Source organism: Chanodichthys erythropterus, chromosome 6 (assembly GCF_024489055.1).
Source record: "Chanodichthys erythropterus isolate Z2021 chromosome 6, ASM2448905v1, whole genome shotgun sequence".
NCBI lineage: Eukaryota > Metazoa > Chordata > Actinopteri > Cypriniformes > Xenocyprididae > Chanodichthys > Chanodichthys erythropterus.
In genome coordinates, this window is record NC_090226.1 from 32301510 (window position 1) to 32328845 (window position 27336).

General features: G+C 36.7%; 2 protein-coding genes across 4 annotated transcripts in view; one reads left to right on the forward strand and one right to left on the reverse strand.

Annotated features, from left to right (window-relative positions):
• Positions 1-18: 18 nt before the first annotated feature.
• Positions 19-13921, reverse strand: si:ch73-267c23.10 (serine incorporator 1). Of its 3 annotated transcripts, XM_067388656.1 has the most exons (11): positions 13752-13921; positions 11645-11773; positions 11307-11468; positions 10390-10583; positions 10147-10226; positions 6255-6392; positions 5975-6144; positions 5714-5804; positions 4652-4853; positions 3498-3728; positions 19-1409 (listed from the first exon to the last, which is right to left on the reverse strand). In XM_067388656.1, the coding sequence occupies exons 2-11, from the start codon at positions 11675-11677 to the stop codon at positions 1271-1273; spliced, it is 1440 nt and encodes a 479-aa protein (XP_067244757.1). In that variant the 5' UTR covers positions 11678-11773; positions 13752-13921; the 3' UTR covers positions 19-1270. The 3 variants fall into 3 exon arrangements, with proteins under 3 accessions (XP_067244757.1, XP_067244758.1, XP_067244756.1); XM_067388657.1 differs by lacking the exon at positions 11645-11773 and having other exon boundaries at positions 10390-10424; XM_067388655.1 differs by lacking the exon at positions 11645-11773.
• Positions 13922-24514: 10593 nt separating this feature from the next.
• The window catches only part of nab2 (NGFI-A binding protein 2 (EGR1 binding protein 2)), a 28159-nt gene continuing 25337 nt past the window's right edge, over positions 24515-27336 (forward strand). Inside the window, exon 1 of the mRNA XM_067388654.1 lies at positions 24515-24879. The gene's annotated coding sequence lies outside the window, so the exon portion shown is untranslated. The remainder of the gene's footprint in view (positions 24880-27336) is intronic.

The window sequence follows — 27336 nt, forward strand, 5'->3', positions numbered from 1 at the left end:
AAAACTCTTTAGCTATGACAAAAACGGGCAATTAAAAAAAAAATCTCAAAATATTTGTTGGCAATGAGAAGCAAATGTTCATGATCACTAATTTCCGGTTTAATTAATCTCTAAAGAAAATACATAATAGATCATTGGACATACTGTTAAATATACTAATGTGAATACATTAATACATTGTACATAATACAAGAATTTTCCTGGTTGTACAAAAATGGCTTATTCATATCTAAAACATATTTGCATCCTCAGAAAATATAGCAGTTTCTGTATAAAACAAAACATGCAGTAAAAGATACAAAAATAAAAAGTGCCCAACCAATAGAAATAGAATTTCAGAGTAAATAAAAAAAAAAATCAAAGCCCTTGTTTTTTTTTTATTCTAAAGCAGTAGGTTGACAAGAAAAAAAAGGCAATTGCGACTTTCTCACAATTCTGAGTTTTTTTGTAAGATTTAAACTTGCAATTGTGAGAAAAAAAAGGAAAAGCCAGATGTTATAATTTGCAATTGCAAGTTCATATCCCATAATTCTGACTTTTTTTCTCAGAAAATTTAAATATTTACAAGTTGTAAAGTCTGTATTGTGAGATACAAACTCGCAATTCTGACATTTTCTCACAATTCTGAATTTATAACTCGCAATTGTGAGAAAAAAAGTCGCAATTACTTATTTTATTTTTTATTCCATAGCACAGAGAACATCCACATGCTAAGGTTAATAGGCAAAATGGTCCAAAAACAAAATCCTTAAACATTAAAACCCTGATACATTTTAAAATGTCTCATTTAAGCATATAAAAACAAATACAAAGTTCTGTCATGAAACTCTAGATGGCGCAGGCTGATAGGTTCTTAACTCAATCTGCTTGCAGTCGCATCATTCTTTATAGGGCAAAGCTGATTGGTTCCTGTTGCATCAGCAGCCAATGAGCTGCGTCTCAACTTTCAAATACTTGGTCAGCGTTTGCTGTAGCAGTGCAGTACACTTTCTGAAACCCCCAACCTTCCCCAGCTCCACCTGTAAAGATCTGCCATAGGTCATTTCACATATGCGATAATGTACAGCAGCAGCACATTGTGTGTTTATTGGCATTATCAAGTCCCGTACTGCAATAATCAGCAACAGCAGCGTAGCAGATCTATTCTGTCAAGACCAAACATGTTAACATTGTTCTATCTATTACTATACTAAACACTGAGAGTTGTCATGACACAAAAATTATTTTCATAATAGCATCAAGGTTGCCAGACATTGCTGCAGAAATGCATCTATGTGAAGTCTCTGTTGGTGAGAATCATAGGAGCAACCAGACTCCAGGTGTATAAAGTGAGACAGACCCAACTGGAGGAGATTTTCACCCACACTGCTGGCCACTTGCTCGTCATGTCACTGTAGTCTGCATCAGGACTGGGATGGCAATAAAATCAATGTTATCACACAGAAATCATTTTACGATATACAATTATTCACCGATCAGGTATAACATTATGACCACCCCCTTAATATTGTGTTGGTCCCTCTTTTGCTGCCAAAACAGCCCTGACCCGTCCAGGCATGGACTCCTCTAGACCCCTGAAGGTGTGCTGTGGTATCTGCACCAAGATGTCAGCAGCAGATCCTTTAAGTCCTGCAAGTTGTGAGGTGGAGCCTCCATGGATCGGACTTGTTTGTTCAGAACATCCCACAGATGCTCGATTGGATTGAGATCTGGAGAATTTGGAGGCCAAGTGTTATGAGCAGAAGTTATTTATTCATTCATCCCATCCTTTTGTCCTGTGTGTTTTTTTGTTTTTTTTAATCTCTGTGTATGTGCCTGCATGTTTGTATTACAGATGGGCGTGGCTTGTTGGAGGCTGCGATTGGTTCTCCTCCTCACCTGATCTGAATATAAAGACCGCCCCAAACACACTGAAGAGGCCATCATTGTGCCATCGTGTCGTTGATCGTAACCTATCTCATCATTACTTCGTATCGTTTGTTAGTCTAGAGTGTCGTGCCAGAGAGATTGATTGTGAGTGATTATTTGGAGTTTGTATTTGCGAGTGTGACTGACTGTAGTATTTTGTTTGTTGTTATTTCTTGTTTATTCGACCCACGCCTGTTTGACCACCGATTACTGGATACTGATTCTGCTTTGTTCGCTACTGACTTCTGTAAATATTACCTGTAAATACTTTTGTATATACCTTTGCCCAGTCGAGGGATGTAGGGGGTTGGACGCCATTTTATTTTGGTACACATTTTTTTTATATTGTTTTTGGTTAGGGAGATAGGTAAGTTTAAACTGTATTTTGTTTTCTTTATTTTCAACTAGGAATTGTAGAGGTTTAAAAAAAGGATTCTTTTGTTTATTATTTTGGCCTTGTCTGCCCCTGACGCTAACCCTCTGTAAGAAATAAAATCTTTTCTATTTGGAATCTCTCTGGTAGTGAGACTCATTTCTTCCTCTTCCTGTTGCGGCCGACCCCTAGACGGTCGTAACACCAAGTCAACACCTCAAACTCGTTGTTGTGCTCCTCAAACCATTCCTGAACCATTCTTGCTTTGTGGCAGGAGCATTATCCTGCTGAAAGAGGACACAGCCACCAGGGAATACTGTTTCCATGAAAGGGTGTACATGGTCTGCAACAATGCTTAGGTAGGTGGTATGTGTCAAAGTAACATCCACATGGATGGACCCAAGGTTTCCCAGCAGAATTGCCCAAAGCATCACACTGCCTCCACCGGCTTGGCTTCTTCCCAGAGTGCATCCTGGTGCCATGTGTTCCCCAGGTAAGTGACGCACACGTGATGTAAAAGAAAACATGATTCATCAGACCAGGCCACCTTCTTCCATTGCTCTGTGGTCCAGTTCTGATGCTCACATGTCCACTGTTGGCTCTTTTGGCGGTGGACAGGGGTCATTATGGGCACCCTGACTGATCTGCAGTTATGCAGCTCCATACATAAACTGATGCACTGTATATTCTGACACCTTTCTATCAGAACCAGCATTAACTTCTTGAGCAGTTTGAGCTACAGAAGCTCGTCTGTTGGATCGGACCACACGGGCCAGCCTTCGCTCCCCACGTGCATCATTGAACCTTGGCCGCCCATGACCCTGTCGCCGGTTCACCACTGTTCCTTCCTTGATAGATACTTTTGATAGATACTGACCCCACAAGAGCTGCAGTTTTGGAGATGATCTGACCATCACAATTTGGCCCTTGTCAAACTCGCTCAAATCCTTACTCTTGCCCATTTTTCCAGCTTCTAACACATCAACTTTGAGGACAAAATGTTCACTTGCTGCCTAATATATCCACCCACTAACAGGTGCCGTGATGAAGAGACGATCAGTGTTATTCACTTCACCTGTCAGTGCTCATAATGTCATGCCTGATCAGTGCTTGCTATTATGTGTATGTTTCTACTTTTCTACTCCAGCTGTTAAAGAGTTCTTCAGAGTACTTTAGTGATGACTGGGAAATCTTGCTGCACTACCGTCACACACACCTGTACCAGCTGGTGAGGGTCATCATGATGTAAAGGGATGCCAGGAACAGCATGAAGTGAAAGAAAGCGTAGCTGTACTGAACAGTGTCTCTTTCGTTGTCCTCCACGTGTAGTGGTGTTGAAGCCCCTTCTGCCATCTCAGGACTTCCTGTGCTGCTATCATCCACTACGGTGGTGTCTTTGGCAGCTAAGGTTAGTTTATTAACTTGACTTGTATTGGAAGATCGTATACTGCCAAAAAAATAAAAATAAAACAAGTTATTAGGCTAAGCATTACAATTCTAATATGGCCAATCTGGATGCTTATTTTATGATATTAGAGAGTATTAAAGGGATAGTTCACCCAAAAATAAAAACTTTGTCATCATTTACTTACCCTCAAGTTGTTCTAACCAAGCAGAGCTCGTCCCACAATAACTACAATAGTATTTTTTCCCTACTATGGTAGTCAATGTAGGGCGAGATCTGTTACAAACTTTCTTCCAAATATCTTCCAAATATCTTCCTTTGTGTTCAGCAGAACAAAAACATTTATACAGGCTTGGAACAAATAGAGGGTGAGTAAATTATGATAAAATTTAAATTTTTGGGTGAAATGTCCCTTTAAGGTATTCAAGAATGTTTATAAAAACTACCAGTCAAACCGCTTTTCGAACGAAAACAAATGTAGGGCGGGGCTTGATTTTGTCTGTGAGGAACTGATTGGATGGTTGTGGTTTGCTATTGGTGGATCTCATGTGAGTGACAGGTTGCCCCGCCCTCATCATCAGAGAAGAGATGCTGCAAGAAGTTATTCTGATTCAAGTTTACAAAGATCATAAATTTATAAAATAATTATAAATAATGCGCATGGATGAATCTGCTATAGTCCATAAAAAAATAAGAATAGTGATTTCATGGCGACTTCTCTGATGACGTGTTTACTGGCAAGAGGGTGGGGCAGGGATTGTCACTCACATGAACTCCACCAATAGAAAACCACAAATTAATTCCCCACGGGCAGAATCAAGCCCCACCCTACATTTGTTCTTGTTCCAGAAGCCGTTTCACTCAGGCATACAGCACTTCTGTTCAGGGGAAATTGCTAATTACTTGAAAAAGGGTGGCAATATTTTTGTCCATGGCTATATAAGTCCAACTAAATAACACTGTACCTTGAATACAAAATGCAGAGAACAAAAATGGCCAGTCCAACGATGCTTTGAGCATCCCACCACTGCAAGTATGGTGCCGATGGCACCGTTTCCTCTATGTCGACGATGATGATGGCAGTCTGGTTCTCAATCTCCAGTGGAGCGACTGTGGAGGATGTGATCTGCTGGAAGATGCTGAGCAGATTCGGGTTGCATGTGCGGTCTGCGGGTGAGGGATGGACACAAATAAAAACTGACATAAGTTAAATCATCACTTTGAAAAAAACAAACGTTTTTCCACGCTTATCTGCTTAGGTTGTAAAGTCATGGTCCACAAATATTTTAACGATTCCTAAAAAATTAATCACTGTCTGACCGTCTGAGATTTCGGTATGGAAATGGAGGTTTTTCGGTAGTATTACATCACATCATGAGTGTACAAATAGTAGCCAAAAGTGTTTTCGACAGGGACATTTGTTTTTAATGACCAAAATATGACGTAAATATTTTATATTTTTTAAAATATTTTAAATATGAGGGACGAACAAAATACTAAACTTGGTTAAAGTATTTATCTGACAAAATTGTTTGGCAAAAAGGTAAACTACAGCTACAGAATTTATTTTGCTATGCAAAAAAAAACAATGACTACAACATAATCAGTTATTAATATTTTGTTGGCTCTCTCTTGTTGCACAAATAAAGGGTAATAACTTGTAGTAAAGTGAATATATCAGTTTTCTTAGGCTGGACATCACTGTTGGCTATTACTGTATATTAGCACTGTTTGTTGTTTGCTTTTGGCATCTGATAGAACGTTTGGACCTGGAAAGTGACACTTGACGTCAGTCTTAAGGGCAGAGACATCATGATCAGCTTTTACTTTTATGCATGACCAGTGAGATGATTTAAGTGTTTTCGGACATTTCAGTGCTTTTTGAAACAAAAACACAATTTTCATATGTATCTGGATTAATGCAATGTAGATGCAGCCTGATTCACACTGTCTAATTTAACAAAGAAAAAAGAAGGTTGTGAACTCTATGAGATTAAATGTATAAAAACTCTTGTGAAGCTGCTAACCTGGTTCATTGGTCATGGCTGACCAGGTAAGATACATGGTGTACAAAGTCATAATGGATGACTGGAGAAGACCAGATCTGGGCTGGTAATCCTAGAATTACACAAACACACACAAAAATCATATTTCACCATAAATTATTTTTAAATGAACTTGAAATATAGATGTAATTACAAGTGAAAACTATATATGGCATGAATACATTTATATGGCTGGTACAGACAAGCAAAAACATGGCTTTAACATGGCTTTACAGTAACTACCTGAATTTTGGGCAGTACAGAAAGAGCTGAAGCTATGACGCATATCGACATATTGAAGCTGATGAAGAACTTGTTGAGCATGCATCCCTCAGGCTGAGCGTAGATGTTATAGCAGAGAACAGCAGCCGTGAAGGACAGACTATAGTTCAGTCCTGTTACCGACAGCAAGGCTAGAAGCAAGGGTCATAACATTATTCAACATACATATTATGGCAAAATATTCAGCCATGAAGAATACAAATCTATACCATTTCTTCACATGTGTAACATTTTTACCTACCCATATACCACCAATTTGTGTTTTCTTTTTCCATTTTATCAACCCAGGACTCATTCCACGAGTGGGCGAAGTCAATAAGCAAAACCAGTTGAATCAGAATAAAGCAAAACGCTCCGCAGGTTCCCACAATAAACCACACTAATGAAAGAGACAGATATTAACACACCCAAAATGAGCTGGGTATAAAGAATAAATAACATAAGAGTTATGAAGGTCTCGAAAAACTTGCAAAAGCAATGTTCAACCTTTTAAATAAGAAAAAAAAATCAATACATAAGAATATGTGATGCATTACATTGTTTTTAACACAGGGATGCTGTTAGGAATGACATTAAAATGTAAGCAACATCAATGTTATTATGAAAGATGTCAATACTCAATAATTAGTTACATTTATTAATAATAATAAACAGGGAAAAAAAACACCCACCAAATAACTGTATAATATAGTTTTAAGGGTTTGACTTATGACATGAGGGTGAGTGATTGATGACAGAATGTTAATTTTTGGCTGAACAAACCCTTTCAGCTGGGGCTTAGAAAAAGGTCAACTGCAAAACTACTGATGTAACACTTTATTTTAAGGTGATGTAGTAACACGTTACAACTGGGTGTAATGATATTCAAACTGAACCGAAAAACTGCAATATACCACCCACAGTACAAACTGCAATACTCACATGGCGTACCGAACCGCCCCGCCCCCTGCTGTCCCGCCCAGCCCTGGCACATTGGATCTACAGCGCTGTAGCCTAACCACCATTAACCACCAATAATCGAAATAAGCTCTGCATTTTGTTACTTTTGTTTGGAAACCAAGTATCATCTTTCAAATTCTGTCCATTTGATCCTGAAATTCAAACAAAAAATGCTGTTTTGACACTCTTTAATGTGGCGTGACAGATCACTGTACAGGCGCCTAAATTCAAGCGACAGCTTTTAACCGATGGTGTAAGTATCCTATAGGTTGTTTGCAATGACGTGGTTCTGGTGACGCGCGAAATTCCGATGGAGGGCAAGCAGTGAAAATTAGAATGGAAGAGATGGGGAAAAGTCCTTTCTCTGCTGGTTTAGAAAGCTAAAATAGAAAATCACAACATATGTTGGACGCGATCCTTATGTTATGAAGAGGAGCGACTTTTCCGCTGAATTAAAAGACTTCCTGCCATCGATGAGGCAGATATAGAGGATGTAAAGCTGCCGTCACGCCGTGTTCAGTTGTAGTCTGGGTTTGTTTATATCGCGCTGCCTTTCTACTAGTGATGTTAGAGCAGTATTTCGATTTTCTGTCCTGATTGTGAAAAATGTCGCCATTGTTGGTAATTTATGCTGAATCGAGAATTGTAATAGGAACTCACATTATCGTTCGTGGGAAAAAAATGGACGGTAATACAAATTTCGCCTTAAAAGGTGAGGGAAGACGACTAAAAATGTAATAATGCCACTAAATAAACCCACTGCCTTTCACTCAGAATAATCACATACTTAGCTGAGTTTTGTATTTGGTTTTTGTGTAATAATTAACATTATGTTTTAGAGTATGATAACTCGGCTTGCACACAGCCACTTCAAAACTGTTCACGAGCTTTTATGGGTTTGATTTTGGTTGTCATTTGTTGAAATAAATACAAAAATACAGCGTGTATGTGTCCTGAACGTGACCATCCGATTCTCCACCGTGGTCATATGGGTAAGTGAATATTTACAAAAACAACATTAAAACTAGTTACATTTACATACTTCCAAGAAATAAATGGATCGACTTCTGTCAGCTTGTTGAACACATTTATTTTATTTGGACATTTTCTACCATGGCTGAAGCAGCAGCGAGTGACACTGTTCCCATGGTAACCAGATCAACACTGTAAACAGAATACTACAAAACTGAAGCGAAAATACCAAATTATAATTAAATAGGATAAAATATCTTCTCCTCCCTGCAAACGATAGCATGAAGAATGTGAATATTTAACCAAGTCAAAAAGGTAAGCAAGTATCCATATTCATTTAAGTATCAGCAGATGCAAAACACTATAAAAGGCGACAACTTTTAAAGTTAAAAAAACGAAATAAGTTATAAAAAAACGGTATAAGTTATGTAAACGATATAAACACCTTCTGGGTTCTCGATTTTATCGATTTGAGCAACCATAAACGACGCAAAACATGCAAATTTCGAGTTTTTGATAGGGTTCCTATTTAGAAACATCACTCCTACCCTCCAGACTCATTCGTGCTGCTGCTGTGACGTCATGTGCAAACAACCTATTGGAATTGCTCAGTCAATTATTCTCCTCCGAAATGAATGGCATTTTTGAGGGCCTAAACATACTCTTGAAACTTTGCACACGCATCAGAAGTGGTGAAAATGTACGTCTGATATGGGTTTCAGAATTAGGTGTGGCAAAATGGCTTGATAGCGCCACCTACAAAATTTCAATTAAGCAGTCTTCGCACAAAATTCGGTAGACACATGTGACACATGTAACAGCCCAATACCTACAAAAAAAGTCCCTAGGTGCAAAATCTGAAAACCCTACATGAAGTGAGATATTTTGAACTTATATGGCATATGCAAATGACTGACATTGTCCTCTTATATTTTAATACTTAAATGCATTTTGCCCAACCTGCTCTGTTTTCCTTAATTATAACTGAATTCATTTAAAGAGAAGGACACAATTTGTTCAGTATACTACTGTTTAATAGAAAAAACAACTATTTTGTTTAGTTTTCTCCCCCTGCTGTACTGAACCGTACCGAACTGTGAAACCATCAGTTTTGTAACCCCTACTTACTACATAAACTTTTATAGTAATAATAGTAAATTATGGACAATTAAAAGTAACTAATCCTAAACCAAACCCTAAAGATAACTCTATAGTAAGTATATGTAGTTACTCAAATAAGTTAAAACTAATATTAATTAAGTGCAATGTAACTACATCACCTTGAAATAAAGTGTAACACAAACACTTTATCCTTATTATTAACATGTAGTCTCGTCACTTGCAAAGGCTGAGCATGTTATTTTTATATAATATTATGCTTTTTTACAGAGTCTAGGACAGACACAAGAGTCACTTCTACTACAAGCTATTGCAGTGATATCTGATATTATTTAAGTAAGGGATAAAGTGCATCCAGCCGATTGTTATCTCAGAATAAACCCAGACAGGGTAATCGGGTCCCCGGGGTCTTGCATCAGCCTGAAGGGGTTTATTCTGCAAAGAACAACCGGCTGGATGTACATTATCTGCATTATTACATGGCTACTTGCCACATACGTAAATAATTAGACATGAAATATTGATCTGAATGGAAATATTTTATTAGATTCCGCAGAGAGAGCAGCTGCTAGCAAGCGGCAAGTTCAAACTAGACGGACATTTAAGAGATACAATACAGTCATACCACATATTACACGGTATTTAGGCACATAAATAATTATGGGGATAAGACATATTGATCTGAGATAAAAAAAAGAACCTGTTTGTTATCTTATAATCCATTACAGTGAACAAAATAGTCACAAAATGGCAGAAGCTGCGTTTGAGAGTGAGTCTATGATACTGGATGACAACTGTACACAAAATACTGATTCGACTGAGTTTTAATATTTTATTAGCTCACCGAATGCAAAACTTCCATGAGGAAAAACCGCAAGCTTATAGCGCTGCAGACTTCAGTAACCCGGATGAGCATGTGTTATCCGTTTTTATTGGTTGTTATCAGCGAATAACAAACCGCTGGATGGTGCAATTGACCAATCAGAATCAAGTATTACACAGAGCCGTGTAATAATGCCAGATATCAACATTCCTGATATTTAGCTTTTCAAATAATTTTACAACCAATTTGCTCTGATTTATAAAATGAGTGAAATTCTTACTTCGGGTAAAAGGCTTGTCTGGAATATAAAAGGCACCAACAGTGACGGCAATCATGACTGCAATCTTGAAAAACCAGAACCTGATGAAATATAGAGAAGTGGTAAATTATGTCTCAATAGTTTCATAGCATGGCAAAATACTAGTATTAAAGCTGCAAACTGTGCTTTACATGTATTGGAATTTCTAGTTCATAATCAAGAAATTGACAGTTGTAACTTGGGTCCACATTTCAATGGACTAACCCATTGTGGATTGCAGCTCTGGGATCTCGGCTGTTCTTCACATTGATCATGAGCAGAGAGAAGGTGAGAAAGAACAAACTCATGCCACAGCAAACCCGGTACACAGCCTTATAACCAACAAAACTCTCACATTGAACATTGGCCTCAATTCCTGGTATACTGGAGCCTGCTCCTCCATTACAAAAACCAGGGATCTAAAAATGAAGACATGAAATGATGAAGTTAGTGTATTATGCCATTTTACAAGGTCTTGATGTTGTTTATGGGCTCTACTAGAACAGGTTTTCATGCTTGAATGTTGATTATTGTCCTCATATTCTCCATTGTTGCAGCTCCTCTCTTCCCAGTCTGTCAATAACACTGTTTATTTCCTGTCTGTATGAAGCCCCTCCTTCTGAAAAGCACAATGTGCTCTGATTGGTCAGCTGGAGCAGTGTGTTGTGATTGGTCAAGTGCTTCGAGAGTGTTTGGTAAATGTCCCGCCCCTTACCATAACCGCCAGTTTCAACACACTACTAACTCAACCAGGCCCCGCCCCTTTATCCTGCATATGAATTATTTAAATGAGGAATATTGTGAAGAAAACTCAAGAATACAATGGAGGCGTTTCAGGGAGTTCTTTTTCATGATCAAACAGCAACATTGCACACTGAAGACAGATGAATATGAAAAAAAGCGGAACAGGACCTCTTTAAATCCTTAGAACTTCTTCAACTTTCATTGAAAAATCAACTACAAACAATGTTTGTTTGTTTGACCTCTTTTATCTCAGCATATAAGAGACAAAAATCTTGTGGAGTGTCTGGTTTCTAAATTCACAAATCTTAAAACTCAATGTAACAATCCCTTGTCAGATTTTGCTGTACATTACTTGGGTTATTGGATTATTTCTAACCCTACTAATGCTTCATTCTTACTCTTTTAAGTTGTTGTTCAACACCAGGCGACAACATCACACAGGCAATGATGGTGCCAAGCAGAAGGATGAAGGCATACATGATTCGGGTTATGATGGAGTTCTTGATCTGTGGGCAGCATCGGCACCTTAGACATGCTGCACAGTCGCAAAGGCGAGAAACCTGCAACAACAACAAAAAAAGCCATACTTTGCATACAAAGGTAATGTTAACAGTTATTATATGTTTAATTATGGTATATGTCAACAGTCCAAAGAGGCCATAAGAGTTTTAGAATTACAAAAGAACTTAAAGGGTTAGTTCAACCAAAAATGAAAATTCTGTCATTAATTACTCACCCTCATGTCGTTCCACACCCGTAAGACCTTCATTCATCTTCAGAACACAAATTTTTGTTGAAATCCGATGGCTCAGTGAGGCCTCCATAGCCAGCAATTACATTTCCTCTCTCAAGATCCATTAATGTACTAAAAACATATTTAAATCAGTTCATGTGAGTACAGTGGTTCAATATTAATATTATAAAGCGACGAGAATATTTTTGGTGCGCCAAAAACCAAAATAACGACTTATATAGTGATGGCTGATTTCAAAACACTGCTTCAGGAAGCTTCAGAGCATAATGAATCAGTGTATTAAATCATGATTCAGATCGCGTCAAACCACCAAACTGCTGAAATCACATGACTTTGGCGCTCCGGATCATGATTCGATACACTGATTCATAACGCTCCGAAGCTTCCTGAAGCAGTGTTTTGAAATCGTCGTTATTATTTTTTTTTTTATTTTGGCGCACCAAAAATATTCTCGTCACTTTATAATATTAATATTGAACCACTGTACTCACATGAACTGATTTAATTATGTTTTTAGTACATTAATGGATCTTGAGAGAGGAAATGTCTTTGCTCCCTATGCAGGCCTCACAGAGCCATCGGATTTCAACAAAAATATCTTAATTTCTGTTCCGAAGATGAACAAAAGGTCTTACGGGTGTGGAACGGCATGAGCGTGAGTAATAAATGACAGAATTTAATTTTTTGGGTGAACTAACCCTTTAAAGCTGATGAGATTAACTTTTTTGTGCTCCAATTTTACAAAAATGATATAATGAGTGTGTACATCATGAATCCATTTTCCAAACCATGTTTTTGTATTATCCTGAATCACAGCGGTGCACTTATAATAAGTGTTTATATTCTGTCTATTTTAGACTGGTTCGGTTTGTAGCACAGTGACTCGTCATAGACATAAACAGAGAGTAGTAGTTTGTAGCTTGCGAAACAACTGCAATGTTGTTTCGCAAGATGCATGCAGTTCCGTTTATTAACCGCTAGAGCGCCAAATGTTACGGACTGCAGCCTTAAACAATTATTTAATCAGCTAATAACTCCAATGCTAATAGGATGACTTTGTGTTTGCAATCTGTATTTGTAAACAACACTTGCACACATGATATGTTATTTATGGACGTTAATAGTAAGATGTTAATGTAATTATGACTTCAGCAGGAGGTCTAACGCTGTTTATGAATTAGACACTAAGATTTAAAACAGCTGATGTGAGATCTGATCTGAGCTCAGTCTGTTGTAAACAACTTAATACTACTGTAACCTTGAGAAGTCATGTGCACAACACAACACTACGCCTTAATGTGTAAAAAATGTGTGGAATATGTGTTTTCTTCTCAAGAATTCACCTCTCTTTAATAATATTCTATTTTATTTACCTGTAATACACTAATAGCCTATATTAGCTAATAACAACAAATTACAAAATCACTTTACCTAAAAGGTATGGAATAGTGCCAAGCGAACGGGAAACGTTCTTAGAACTTTGGCTAACGTTCTGGCAAGATTCTCTGAAAGTTATCAACATTCTTCCAGTAACGTTAATAGAATGTTCGTTTAAAGTTGTTCTCAAAACGTTAGCACAAAATGTTATTTATATACATTGTTCATGAAACTTTTGTCTTGTAATATTTTAGTTGGACGTTCGTTTAACGTTTTTAAATGTTGCTTTTTGTTTCAGAATGTTCTGTGAACATTTAAAAGTAACATTCCCATAATGTTTGAAAGATGATACAATTGAATATTCCCTTAACTTTCGTATAACCAAGAGAAAACGTTTTTAAAACAATTAATGAATTGGACATTTTGAATGTTCATAGAAAAAAACTTTTTCATAGCGTAATGCGAATGTGAAACGTTATGCTTTGTACACGTAACTGTCGTGACGTAACAGAACTGACCCAGTGTCGCGCGCTGCTGACTGTCAGAGGAAACAATGTGACTAATCCAGTTAAGCACGAGCGTAAGTAACGGGATTTTCTTGACCTGTCCTGCTTTCATTACACATGAATAACATTTCATTGATTCAAACATTTTCATTATGTTACCAATCGAAATAAATGTGAATATATACATAAAAAGCAAACCAACTTACCCAACTACTCAGGGTCCTCAGCACAGCACCCATAATGGAACAACAAAATCAAGAGACGCAATACCACTGATCTCCTGTTAAAGTAATGTGTGAGTCATTTTAGAATAACTAAACTAGTAAAAACAGAATTTAACAATCATGCTGGCAGAAATTCATGTAGACACCACGCGCCTGTGTTTGAGTCCTGTAATGACAAGTGGGAGATCCGTCACGTGACCAAACACCATTAATATTAATTAGGCTTTGTGACGTCTACCCAGCAGGTTTGTTGAAAGGGAAACGTTGTTATGAAATATTCGGTGTCTGAGAAATGAAATGTATTAGTTTTATTCTACAAGCTTTCCATAATTATGTTTATTTCGCAGGCTAAAATAATAGACCATGTAGTAATTTGCATATCTGTAATATCAAATATGAAAGTAAATAATGAGAGAAGTTTCATTTTTAATAAAAAAAGAGCAACTGATTCTGTGTGAAAATTTTATTCACAAATGAGAAGTCACGACATATAATATGACATATTTAATTAGCAAAAACACATTTACACAGGGTCTTGGGATCTCAGACAAATGAAAGTTTGGTCTGCTCATGCAATCTCAGTGATACCAGCCTATTGGCCTTTGCTACTGACACATTCAATCTAAAATATATAATAAAATGACATTACTACAAACCTGGGGCAATATTCACAAAACATCTTAAAGAGTTCACACTTACAAATGATTGAATATAGTAAAAAAAAAAAAAAAAAAAAAAATATGTATATATATATATATATATATATATATATATATATATATATATATATATATATATGTATATATATATAATTTGTCGCTTGAATTCTGCATTCCCTTGAGATGAAGACATCCAAGAGGTGGACAATTAACTGTATATACTAGTTTAATTAGTGACACTACATTTTAAAACCTTTATGGCAACAATATGGCAACATTTTATTTTGACTATGGCAACATTTTTATTAAAAAATATTTATTTGAATAGGGCAACATTTGTATTTTAAAACCTTTATTTTAATATGGAAACATGACACGTCATTCTACAATATTTCTATGATTAAATCGCTGATTCCTCCCCCATCAGCCAATCACTGTGTGCTTACACCATAGCAACGAGGTCAACCCCGCCCTTCAGTCTATTCCTTAGTAAAAGTTGGTCTCAGCAGCTTTGTGAATAGGTTTTAAGAGAAAACTCTTAGCTAAGAACTTTTACTACTATTTAGGAGAACTCTTAGTGGTAAAATAAAATGTTTTGTGAATACTGCCCCTGTATTATTAAAATTTTTAATACACTGTCATGTTCAACAAAGTGAAAAATAAAAGTGTTTGCTTTGTCTGGTGTACAGGGATATTTATTGGCAAAATTCATATTTGGGAATGAATCAAGGATATTAGCTATAGATATTATATTAGTTATCACATGCATAATTCATCATGGCCTATTTGGGTAATCATTAAACTATATTTAAAGTACATTAACATGTTTTCATGCATGTGTGCAATTTTTGAAACATATTAGCCTACATTACATATTCAAGTCTACCCAGATTAGAAGTGCTTCTGCAAACTAGGAAAGTTTACTGCTGCCTTCACCACAGGAATTCACAATTATTATTATGCAACCATACATTTCGGCAAACTTTTAAAACCATATGCTTTAAAGACTCAAGGTAATACAGAAACAACAAAAATAGGCTACTTAAAACGCTATTGGCTCGTTTAGCGAATCCTAACCTCTGGTGAATCATTGGCTGTGTTCATATAAAACATAGCTTACACATGACACGACATTTATAGCTTTATATATATATATATATATATATATATATATATATATATATATATATATATATATATATATATATATATATATATTCATGTGAGCTCTGCCCAGTGTCACCGAAAATTTCAGACACCGAATATTTCAGAACAACGGACTCTGAAAAGCTACCAAATTAGATAAATAGGCCTACTACATAGGCATAGGATTAGCTCATGAATATTAATTATTCTATGTGTCTGAACGCTGAAGAACCAAAGGGTTAGTTCACCCAAAAATTTAATTTCTGTCATTAATTACTTACCCTCAAGTCGTTTCACACCTGTAAGACCTTCATTCATCTTCAGAACACAAATTAAGATATTTTTGATAAAATCCGATGGCTCAGTGAGCCCTTTTTCAGTGCCCAGAAAGCTACTAAAGACATATTTAAAACAGTTCATGTGACTACAGTGGTTCAACCTTAATATTATAAAGCAACAAGAATACTTTTTTGGCACCAAAAATAACAAAATAACGACTTTATTCAACAATATCTAGTGATGGTCGATTTTAAAACACTGAAGCTTCAAAACGTTACAAATATTTTGTTTTGAATCAGTGGTTCAGAGCGCCAAAATCTCGTGATTTCAGCAGTTTGATACGCGATCAAAACCACTTATTCGAAACAAAAGATTAGTAAAGCTTCGAAACAGTGTTTTGAAATGCCACACTTTATTTTTGAAAGGCAAGCCAAGTTTTACTACTACAACAACAACAACAAAAAACAGCTTAATGCCCAAGAGGCAATGAACATGTTGTCGCTCTGTATACATTTTTGAATACTTGCTGAGAATGATAAAGAAGCACTTTTGACAACTCTGATTTTCCCTTCATTTTTTTTTTTTTTTTTCTTTGAAACATGTAATATTTACATTTCATATAACAGAACCTTCATAACTAATCAAAAGCGATTGGGTGAAAAAATAGAGTTGGACAGAACATAATTTCATTGCTGTTCTCATGTTGAGATTTCCGTGTGGCTTTACTGACATCTAGTAGTGAAATTGTGCAACTGACTCAAAATGAAATAGCTATGTTACAACCATTCTAAATAACAAGATGAAGCCTAGGCCAAAAACATTTTGCTCTCCATCCTGATGTTTCTCAGATGGAGATGGATGTTGTTTTACTCCTCAATCAGCCCGGACAGCTCACCACTGATGACTTTCAGATCATTAGTGTTTATTCTGGTGTTCTGATGATGTCCAGCAGGTGGCAGTGTTTATCTTCATGAGCCATCTATGAGACTTTCAGACCAGATAATGTTTCAACCCTTATATAAAAAGTACTGTGAAAGTATTATCAAAGACCTTATTGACACGAAGTGAAGGCCAATAGAAAGTTCCATTGCAACACCAGCGCCCAGCAGCAGCCCTACACCTCCGCCAATTTGGGGAGAAGGAATTGCCAACTTGAGGGACAATAAGGCACAATCGTGGTTCTTTATAGGAAAATAAGGAATAGAATAAGGGAAACTCAAAATATTTGTACTGTACCACACATTGTATGTCATTTCAGTATCTGCAGTTAAGTATGTGTATAAAGATGTATAAAAGGGTCTCAGACATAAACACATTTGTGTAATTTCATGTCAAAATCAACCATATTTCAGAAACTTTCCCTGTTCAAATTTTTGATTTTCTTTCTTTTTTTTCTGAAGAAAGACAAACATAAATGAAGAAGAAAGCCAAAATATTAAATGAAATGGATGTATATTTACTGAGTAAACCAATATTAGAGGGAATTACAATTTTCACCTGAGATTTGGAGTCAACTTTAGAACAACATCATTATTTTATTTTTACACAGAGATTGGTAGGCCTGTTAGTTAAATCTGTTGATGTCAGCAATCTTTGTTGCATTATATGCCAAAAGTTCAAAAATGGCAAAAAGTTTGCATTTCTGTAACTCATATTACGGATATCTTAATATCCTTTTAGATTCTAATTCTTAACCAATTTTTCTTAATTTTTAAGGCCCGATATGGTTAATTTCCAGAGATAGGGATCTCAGTGGGCCTCCATGAGTAAATTGGTACACATTTTTAATGGTCGCACATTTTTTTGAAGAACAAATAATGTTCAAACTAGAAATGCATCTCGTTTTTTTCTTGAACATTCCTGTCTGAGTGCCATAAATAGTATTTTTTCAAAGTTTGTGTGCCTGTAATTCTAAAAGTATTAAAGATATCTCAATATCTGTCTATATTCTCATTCTTAATAAACTTTTCTTTTGTAATCTTCATTTTAAAGGCCCTATAATATGGATCAATCTCATAGATATAATGTGGCTCCATGTTCAAATTGTTGAATTTTACCCATTTTCTATATATATATAGCTACACCAACGGATATTAAACATCAACCTCTATTCAAAGCCATAAACTTAAAATAATAATAATAATAATAATTTTCAGGAACATAGGCCTACATTGATGGCATAAAATTTTAAAGTATAATAACTGAACATCATTTTTGAAGCGCATCAAGGAATTTATTCAGTAAAAGTGTTCCATCGTAGTTTATGCACGTTTTCGTATTTCGTATCCTACTCATTTGAGTGCATACGTTTTTTTATGCACCTTTTTAGAATGTATGTGCATCTTGGCATTTCCCTTCAGCGTTTTTTTTATACAATATCCCAAAATAAGCATAAAAATAGGTGGATGGAAACTTAGCTAGTGAGAATGCTAGCTTGTCAAAATATGGCAGATGTAGGCCTGTGAAAGGATTCTTGATATCTTAAATACTGTTGCCATGGCAATATATCAAACTTTAATATTCGTTTCAAGTGTTTCTGAGGCTCTTAGCATGCTTCAAATTGCATTAGACTCGACACATACATCAGAGATATCAGCCAGTAGACATGGGCAAAGCCTTAGAAACGGGCGGTGAGGATGGGCTCAGTAGCGCCACCTTTGGACAAGAGTGGGGGGGTATTCAGTATTCTATTACAATACAATACTGAACTAATCGAGCCAGACAACTTTCTTATTTACAGTCATTACAGTCATTATTTACAGACATGTATGCATTTTATTTTATATGTATTATCTTTTTATTCTTTTAATTCCTTTTCCTGTTTTTATTTCATTTTTAATGTATTTTATATCTTTAATGCATTTTAAATATTGCTGTCTGGTTGAAAGAATTAGGAAGAAAGCATTTGTGATTAGGTCAAAATTTGGTAAATTTGGATAAGGGGACAAACCATGGGGAAGTTTGAGCTGTGGTGCATGGTTAAGATATTGCTAGATTACAGTCAGGACACTTTCCAAAGGGGGAAATTTCCAAAGGAGAAATTTGAACTGCGTTGCATAGATAAGAAATCTCTGGAACGGGGATTAGGGCTGTGTGGTGCATCTTGAGGTGTCTTGGCAAAAGGGGAGATTGAAACTTTGTTTATCAGTTTGAAGTGCCTCAACAGGTAACAGTCCTGTCGTGTGAGGAAGATCCATTTAGATCTGCTCTGACGGACAACAACAACAACAACAACAAAACTCCCTAAGACTTCCTAGCTCATCCATCCAGATAGCAAAATTCTCTGTTTTTACTGTTATTTCTATTCCTTATGTTCTATTTTTATTCTTCTTCTTTATGTAAAGCACTTTGAATTACCATTGTGTATGAAATGTGCTATACAAATAAAATTGCCTTGCCTTGCCTTCTATTTTGGTTTGAATGCGGATTTTTTTAAAAATCAGGAGTTTTTAAAGGTGCTCTATGTAAGAATGGCAGCTAGTGGTTGAAATGGGTACTGCAGACCAAATTCAAAATATTGTTTGCCTCGCCCCCTCCTCCTCAGACTGGAAGCTCTTGCGGGTTGCCATTTTGAAGACACGCAACAGGAGAGAGCTCAATTGACATTGGAAGGCGAGGAGATTTACACTGTAAGATAATTAGTTGATTTATTTTTTTATCGCGTTTTAATATGCTCCCGTTTATAGATGGATGCTGAGGATTTTTAGGTCAGGTAGAATCTGTGATCTCTGACCCAGTTTGTTCGCTGACTTTCATGGCTGCAAATTCGCTGCATGTGTTTTCCGTCAACTGGCAACCCGGGGTGGCAAAATACTATTGGGTAAATTGCCAATGTGTGGTCTTGCACAGACCAGAAACAAAAACAGAAATTCCGACATGGAACGCAAATTTCAAAGTAAAATACTGGCTGCAAACATATTATGGTATTTTTATGCTTTAGAGAAGCGTGAATCAGAGAAGCGTGAATATGTGAACGTGTTGTTAAATTTTTTAAACATTAACAAAATCTCAGGGGGTACATATTGTCTAAGGGTTTTGGCTGGCAAAAAAAGTTAGGGGTTTAAGATTTTATTGAGGTTTACGAGATGACGCGTGCGTTTTGTGTTCATTTTGTGTTGCGTGAACACACTTTGGGTGATATTATTCTGTAAATAAAGTGGGTTTTTTGTTGTTGTTTTTTTTGCACATAAAATTGAGACACTGGATTTGCATGGTGTACTTTATGTCTTTTTCCTACCTTTCTGGACCTTGGAGTAGTCGTGTTGGATCTCTATGGAGAGATAGAAACCTCTCAGATTTCATCAAAAAGATCTCAATTTGTGTTCCAAAGATGAACGAAGGTCTTATGGATGTGAAACGACATGAGGGTGAGTAATAAATGTCAGAATTTTAATTTTTAGTCAGGTTCGAAACACTGGACACCCAAGCATGTGGGACTAGCTTGTACCTTGCACCAAGCCACACGATCAAAGGAACTGGTGAAACTGTTTCACAATGCAGGGCACACTATCAGCTATCACAGTCTGTTGCAGGTTGATACTGCTATGGCAGAAAAAAGCCTGCAAACCATGGATTCAGTGACAGGAGCAGTGACTCCAATTAACTTTGTACCTGGCAGATTCACACATTTTACATGTGATAACATTGACATAAATGATTCAACCCTTGATGGCAAGAACACCTTCCATGCTACACAGATGGCAGCATGGCAACGTGGTCCGGAAGGTGACATGAGGATGAAGGATTTGAGACCATCAAAAATGGAAAGCCTTCAGGTTCCTGAGGTGATGGAGATGCTTTTTCCAGCTGGAGTTATAGAAGGTAAAGCCTGTCCGAAATCAACAGAAAATACAAAGAAGGAGTGGTTCAAAAAATCAGATGAGAATGGATCAACTGCAAAAGCAACTGCAATAGACATGGCATTCTTTTTCAAGCGTCAGGATGAAAGAGACATGAAGCAAGGCTGGACAACCTTTAACCAAAATCACAGTGAAATGACAAGCATTGGTTACATGCCCATTATCCAGGCACCTGCTCATGACCTAGATACACTGAATACTGTTGTGCTGAGATGTAAACATGTGGCCAGAAAACTAGGGCAGCATCACGTTGTTATCACAGTGGATGAAGCATTGTTCTGTAAATTGATGGAGTTGAAGTGGGAAAATGATGACTATCTGGATTGCCTTGTTGTCAGATTAGGTGGCCTGCACATTGCCCTAAAATTCATGGAAGTCATTGGCAAGCACGTCCAATCATCTGGATTGTTGGAAGCATGGGTTGAAGGCAACCTACTAGGCCCCAAAACTGCAGAATACAGCAGTCCACTAGAGAGTGCGCATGGACTTTGAAAGGTTCGTGCGCTGCACTGTTCACGAGATGGAGCTGGACACGGAAAATGAAGTAGGCCTAAGGCCTGGCTATAGTCTACCCGCGGCTTAAGACAACTTTTATTTTCTTTCACACACAGCACAGAGAAACGTCTTTCTAATAAACCGACCAAACTGCCTGTTAAGTGATAGACGAAACTGACAATGATTTTATTTTTTTTAAACAAATGAAAGGCAATGTGGATAAACATTCACAGCTACGATGTAGCCTACAGATCACTCTCAAGGATATAGAAGCAAATGAATAAAAACATTTTGGATCAATAAACTTTAATATATATATATTAATAACTGCAGAAAGGCCACACTGCAGATAGATATATTCCATATGTTGGCAAATCAAATTACATCGGCTAAATTGTCTGTGCGAGCAAGCTTTAACTAATCTACAGCGCAACATTGATGCACCAAAAAACAACAAAAAAAATAAAATAATTTAATTAAAAAAAATTATATATTTTTTTTATCAAACATTAATTTACAGAATTGAGTTAGAACAGAATATACCGTTTTAATAAATGAAAATAGCCTACTTAAAAAAAAATGAAATATGATCAAGTCAAACTGCAAAATACCTGAAGTGCAGGGGAACATATTCAAAACACAAGCCAGAAATAGTTAAATTAGGTAACCCAGAGTGATAATAAATAAATTAAAATTAAAGAAATTATTAAAATAACGAAAGTATAGCCTAGCTAGAATTGTCTTTTTAACTGCAGATCGACAATAAATGCTAAACTGGAGTGACAGCCTTTTTAGCCAAATATTAACAGAATCCAAAAATCAAATTACATCCATCTAAAATAGTTTGAAATCATTTGTAGCTACCTTACCTGACTGAGAGAGAATACTCAGTCTTTAACGCGATCTGCCTGTGTCCATTTGAGTCTTTTCAAATAGCGAGCTATAGTCAGCTCGTTGGCCGGCAGAAGCGCGCCGCAGTGTTTGTCGTTGTTGACTTCTAGGCCTATAGGACATGAGCTGTTGGCACAACTTGCATCATATGCTTTTTTGATAATCTTTTACAATTTCAAAGTGCATTCAATTGTACACTTTATCCCAGACATTGTTGAAGATTTAATCCCTGCCGTAAAGATGCTCATCTGCCGGTCACGGATCATGGAAGTGAAACTTAATCAGTCACAGGTTGGATTTATTCACGCACATTAAAAATATTTATTAAAAGCTTCTTTCTTTTCACATTTTTATTTATAGTATTAAAGGTGCCCACGAACGTTTTTTTACAAGATGTAATATAAGTAAGGTGTCTCCTGAATGTATCTGTGAAGTTTTAGCTCAAAATACCCCATAGATTTTTTTTAATTATTTTTTTTAGGGGCACCATTAACTATGCACCGATTTCACTCGACGCCGCCCCTTTAAGACGCGAGCTTCCTGCCAAACGAGCTGTCAACTATATTACAGCGCATTTACAAAGTTCACACAGCTAATATAACCCTCAAATTGATCTTTACAAGATGTTCGTCATGCATGCTGTATGCATGCTTCGAATTATGTGAGTATAGTATTTATTTTGATGTTAAAAGTTTAATTCTGAGTGAATCTGAGGCTGCGCTCCGTGGCTAACGGCTAATCCTACACTGTTGGAGAGATTTATAAAGAATGAAGTTGTGTTTATACATTATACAGACTGCAAGTGTTTAAAAAATGAAAATAACGACGTCTTGTCTCCGTGAATACAGTAAGAAACGATGGTAACTTTAACCACATTTAACATTATCAACATGCTAACGAAACATTTAGAAAGACAATTTACAAATATCACTAAAAATATCATGATATCATGGATCATGTCAGTTATTATTGCTCCATCTGCCATTTTTCGCTGTTGTCCTTGCTTGCTTACCTAGTCTGATGATTCGGCTGTGTGCAGATCCAGACGTTAACTGGCTGCCCTTGTCTAATGCCTTTGATAATTGTTGGGAACGTGGGCTGGCATTATGCAAATATTGGGGCATACATATTAATGATCCCGACTGTTACGTAACAGTCGGTGTTATGTTGAGATTCGCCTGTTCTTCGGAGGTCGTTTAAACAAATGAGATTTATATAAGAAGGAGGAAACAATGGAGTTTGAGACTCACTGTATGTCTTTTCCATGTACTGAACTCTTGTTATTTAACTATGCCAGGGTAAATTCAATTTTTGAGTCAAGGGCACCTTTAACATAATAGGCTGTATATTAACCTATTGGGAAAGAACCGGTATGTCTATGTAAAATCAGATATTGAGCGTCCCCATATCTCGTCTCATAACACCTCTGCGACGATTCGACTGTGAGATGATTGGTAGTCGAATCAGGCTCCTCCTATCGAAGATTCGAATCGTCAACTTTTCGGGGTCACCCCTAGTGTCTGCACCACTGGGTGCAAGACAGCCCCATGCGGCTGCAAGCCTGATCCATGCACTGCATCTTGCAAATGCAGAAAGTCCAATGATACTTGTATGAACAAATAACTCTTGGAATATTTGTGATCACAGTATTGTTGCTTGATTTTGTTGAAATTTCAGAGTTACAGCAGCCATTTAAACATTAAAAATTGTCCCTTTCATGTTAATGTTGTTTTTTCATTGTTTACATGTTTAAATATTCTGAGAATGCACAGTTTAGTTCTAATGTTTAATTTTTAAACTGCAATAAATGCATTAAAATGTTTTTTTTTTTTTTTGGCAGCCATTTTGTTTTTATTGTTTATGCCAAAACAGTGATGTTTACAACTTGTTATATGGCAGAAATGGATTCAGCACCTAAAAATCATATAGAAACAATACTTGAAGTACTTTTCCTCAAAAATACCTATTGCATCTTATCCAGGGCTATTTATCTATTTTTGTACTCGACTTAAATGTTCTGGCTTCTTTACAATAAGATCAATAACATGTTTGATAAAAAGCAAGGTCAATATTTTAAAAAACCCAGTCCTGGTCGCGCACGCACCAACCAGTCAGCGTGAGCAGATCAGACTGAGGTGCCGGGGAATCCCGCTGCTCAAGCCGCGTCACTGAGCAATGATCACCGCCCACAGACATGGTGCTCTCCGGCACTCATCCACACAGCTGACTGCATTCATGTTTGCTCATTTATTAAATCAACTACGCACTAGGATTGGGCTCTGTAATGCTGTCTAGGTTCATATCCTAAACATTTTGAACAGACATGTGCTTAAAAAAGGAAACGGACAGAATTCCCCGTCCACCGGAGTCATATAGGAAGGCGCTTCCCCCTGAGCTCAGACCGGAGAGGAAGGCTCTTATTCGGTCAGATGGCGTGCCGCAGTCCGCCCACGCGTTTCTCGCGCCCACACAGGCAGCGAAAGGAGCGTCATTAACTCACCGCTACTGCCAGCACAGCAGAGCAAAGCCGAGACAACACAAGAGTTTCAAGAATATTTCAGTCCAATCTCACATCTGTAGAATAAGATCTAAAAGCACAGTAAACAAATATAAATTAGGCTACGTGTTTGAGGAGTTAAGATACAAGTTCGTACATAGAACGAAAAGTTTGATAGGTTTTGAACTGAGTTACTGAAGTGCAATAGATTCCGTCTTTTCGGTTACTGAAGCTCAAGTGTTCTGCTGGATCCTGTCCTGGATTCTGTCTTGAAGCCTCTCGAGGTGAGTAGTACACAACTACTGACGAGTCATTCAGCAATTGCACTCTAAAAACAATTAAAGGTTCCTTATGCGTTTGTGATTCAATTAAGAAGTTTTAACATTTCCATTGCTCAAAAGGTACTTTATAGTGCACAGGGTTCTTCAGATTTTTAGCATGATCTTCACACTAAGAAAGAACTATAAGAACTGAAAGGTTATTGGTGGAACTAAAAATGATTCTTATGACATCACTGTGAACCCCCCTTTTGAAACCTTTACTTTTTAGGGGTAGCTACTATATCTTTATTGTAAATTATCACGTGAAAATACTGCTGTAATCTATATTTATTTTGTGTGTTTTACAGTAACTGTAACTACTGTGACTATTGCAATGTTTTTGTTGTAGCTTCAAGCTTATATGTTATAATAGATTGTAATCATGCAAGGAAAAACATGCAACTTAAAGGGTTAGTCCTCCCAAAAATGAAAATTATGTCATTAATTACTCACCCACACCCATAAGACCTTCGTTCATCTTCGGAACACAAATTAAGATATTTTTGTTGAAATCCGAGAGCTTCTTCACTCCTCAGTAGACGGCAATTTAATTACCACTTTCAAGGTCCAGAAAGGTAGAAAATGCATCGTTAAAATACAGTGGTTCAACCTTAATTTTATGAAGTGACGAGAATACTTTTTGTGCGCAAAAATAACCACTTTATTCAACAATATCCACTGAACGTAAACAGCGTAGGAGAACGACACAGAAGAGAGGACATTGTTGAATAAAGCCGTCATTTTTGTTTTGTATTTTTGTTTGCGCACAAAATGTATTCTCTTTTGTCATCCGAAAAAGAAAGAACGACATTACTCAGAACAACACCAGGGGGAGTACTTTTAATTTTAGGGTGAACTATCCCTTTAAAATAAATATACATAAATACGGATAAATATACATAAAAAACAATGCCTATTGCATTTTACATCAGCACCATATGCTAACTAAAATATTTTATATAATTAAGGTTATTCAACTATTTAAAATCTTTTCAGAAGCTTTAGGAACAACATTTATTATTCAGACACTTTCTATTGCTGTTGATCAGACCTCTGCAGAAGTGAGGTGGCTGGAAAACTCATTTACAAAACTGTATTCATGAATATTCAGTCATTAACTACAGTAGAGCTAACACTGCATAAAATGTGTCAGCTGTTTGATATTTATTCTGTATGTTTTTTTATTAAAAGACATCATTCTATTTTCTGTGCACACAACAGTTATTCCAGGTTCATTCCCAGTATTTAATTAATCACAATTTTCTTAACTACTTGTTTAGAAATTGCAAATAGTCTGGATCCCTGTCTATATAACCTTATTTTTAATTTAAGCGTGGATGCGACCATTTGTAATCTGAATGTGTCTGGCTTCCGGTGTCATATACTGTATATATTAGGCTTGCTGCGATAGTCACATTGTTACCGCGGCACCACCCTTGTTCTGATTTTTTTTATAATAAAAAAAAATAATTTTGTTCAGTAAATTACAATTATAAAAGGAATCCATCTGCTCACTTCAGCGTGAGCCGAATGAGAGTCGCAGCACAGATCAGCAGCAGGAGTCAGATTTCATTTATCACCAGAGTGAGGAGCTGACTGACAAGACGATGGCGGAAGATTTGGTTTCAAAGCGAAATGTAAAAGTGCCTATAGACCCCTTAATCGCCTACGTCACTGTGACGTCACCGCTCTAGCTGGAGGCAAAACATAAATAAGAACTAATAGCGGGCACGTTAAAAGTTTGATGTTTTGACTTTAAAATGTCGTCTTGTTGTGTTTTTGGCTGCCAGAATAGAAGGAACAGGACTTTTGGTTCAAAACTAAAGTTTTACCAGATCCCGGCAGACATTCCTTCACAGAAATCAAAAAGATAAGATATAGACTGGACGGAGACGATCATAAATAATACTCGTGTTTGCAGTGCACACTTCATATCAGGTAAAATAATCGATGCATATGTAATGGTGTGTTGGTTTTATCTAGTACAAATCAGAAAGTTTCTGTTTTATAGGTGAAAAGTCGCCAACTTTCAGCGCACTAGCTAGCTTAAATGTTAAACAAACATACAGCGATAGATGTGTGTGCCATCCTTTGAATGGTCTCTTAAAATAATCCACATTGCTAGCCATAATCATAGTTAGCCCAGCGTTAGGTTACATTAAACAATAAGCCTTGACAAAAATTCCCCGAAACACCCGAAAGTAATTGTCTAGGAAATATCCTAAACTTAAGTTAATTTACAAAAATAGCTGTCACGGTCCCGCAGAGTCAGTGACTGTACATATTCGGACAGTTCTGAACCTTCTTCTGCATCTATTTGTAATAAATCCCTCCTTAAACATGCTAGTTTACGCTTGTCAACATTGAGTCCAGCGTCTCTTTTTGCTTCCAGCTAAGCCCCGCCCATCAGGAAACGTTGCA

Bases quoted from the DNA above. Each gene is read 5' to 3' on its own strand.
- si:ch73-267c23.10 (XM_067388655.1), bottom strand. From the start codon at position 13,784: ATGGGTGCTGTGCTGAGGACCCTGAGTAGTTGG. The intron at 11,469-13,751 runs GTAAGTTGGTTT...TTGTTGTTGCAG, and splicing joins TGAGGACCCTGAGTAGTTGG to GTTTCTCGCCTTTGCGACTG. The intron at 6,145-6,254 runs GTAGGTAAAAAT...CCTTGCTTCTAG, and splicing joins CACAAATTGGTGGTATATGG to CCTTGCTGTCGGTAACAGGA.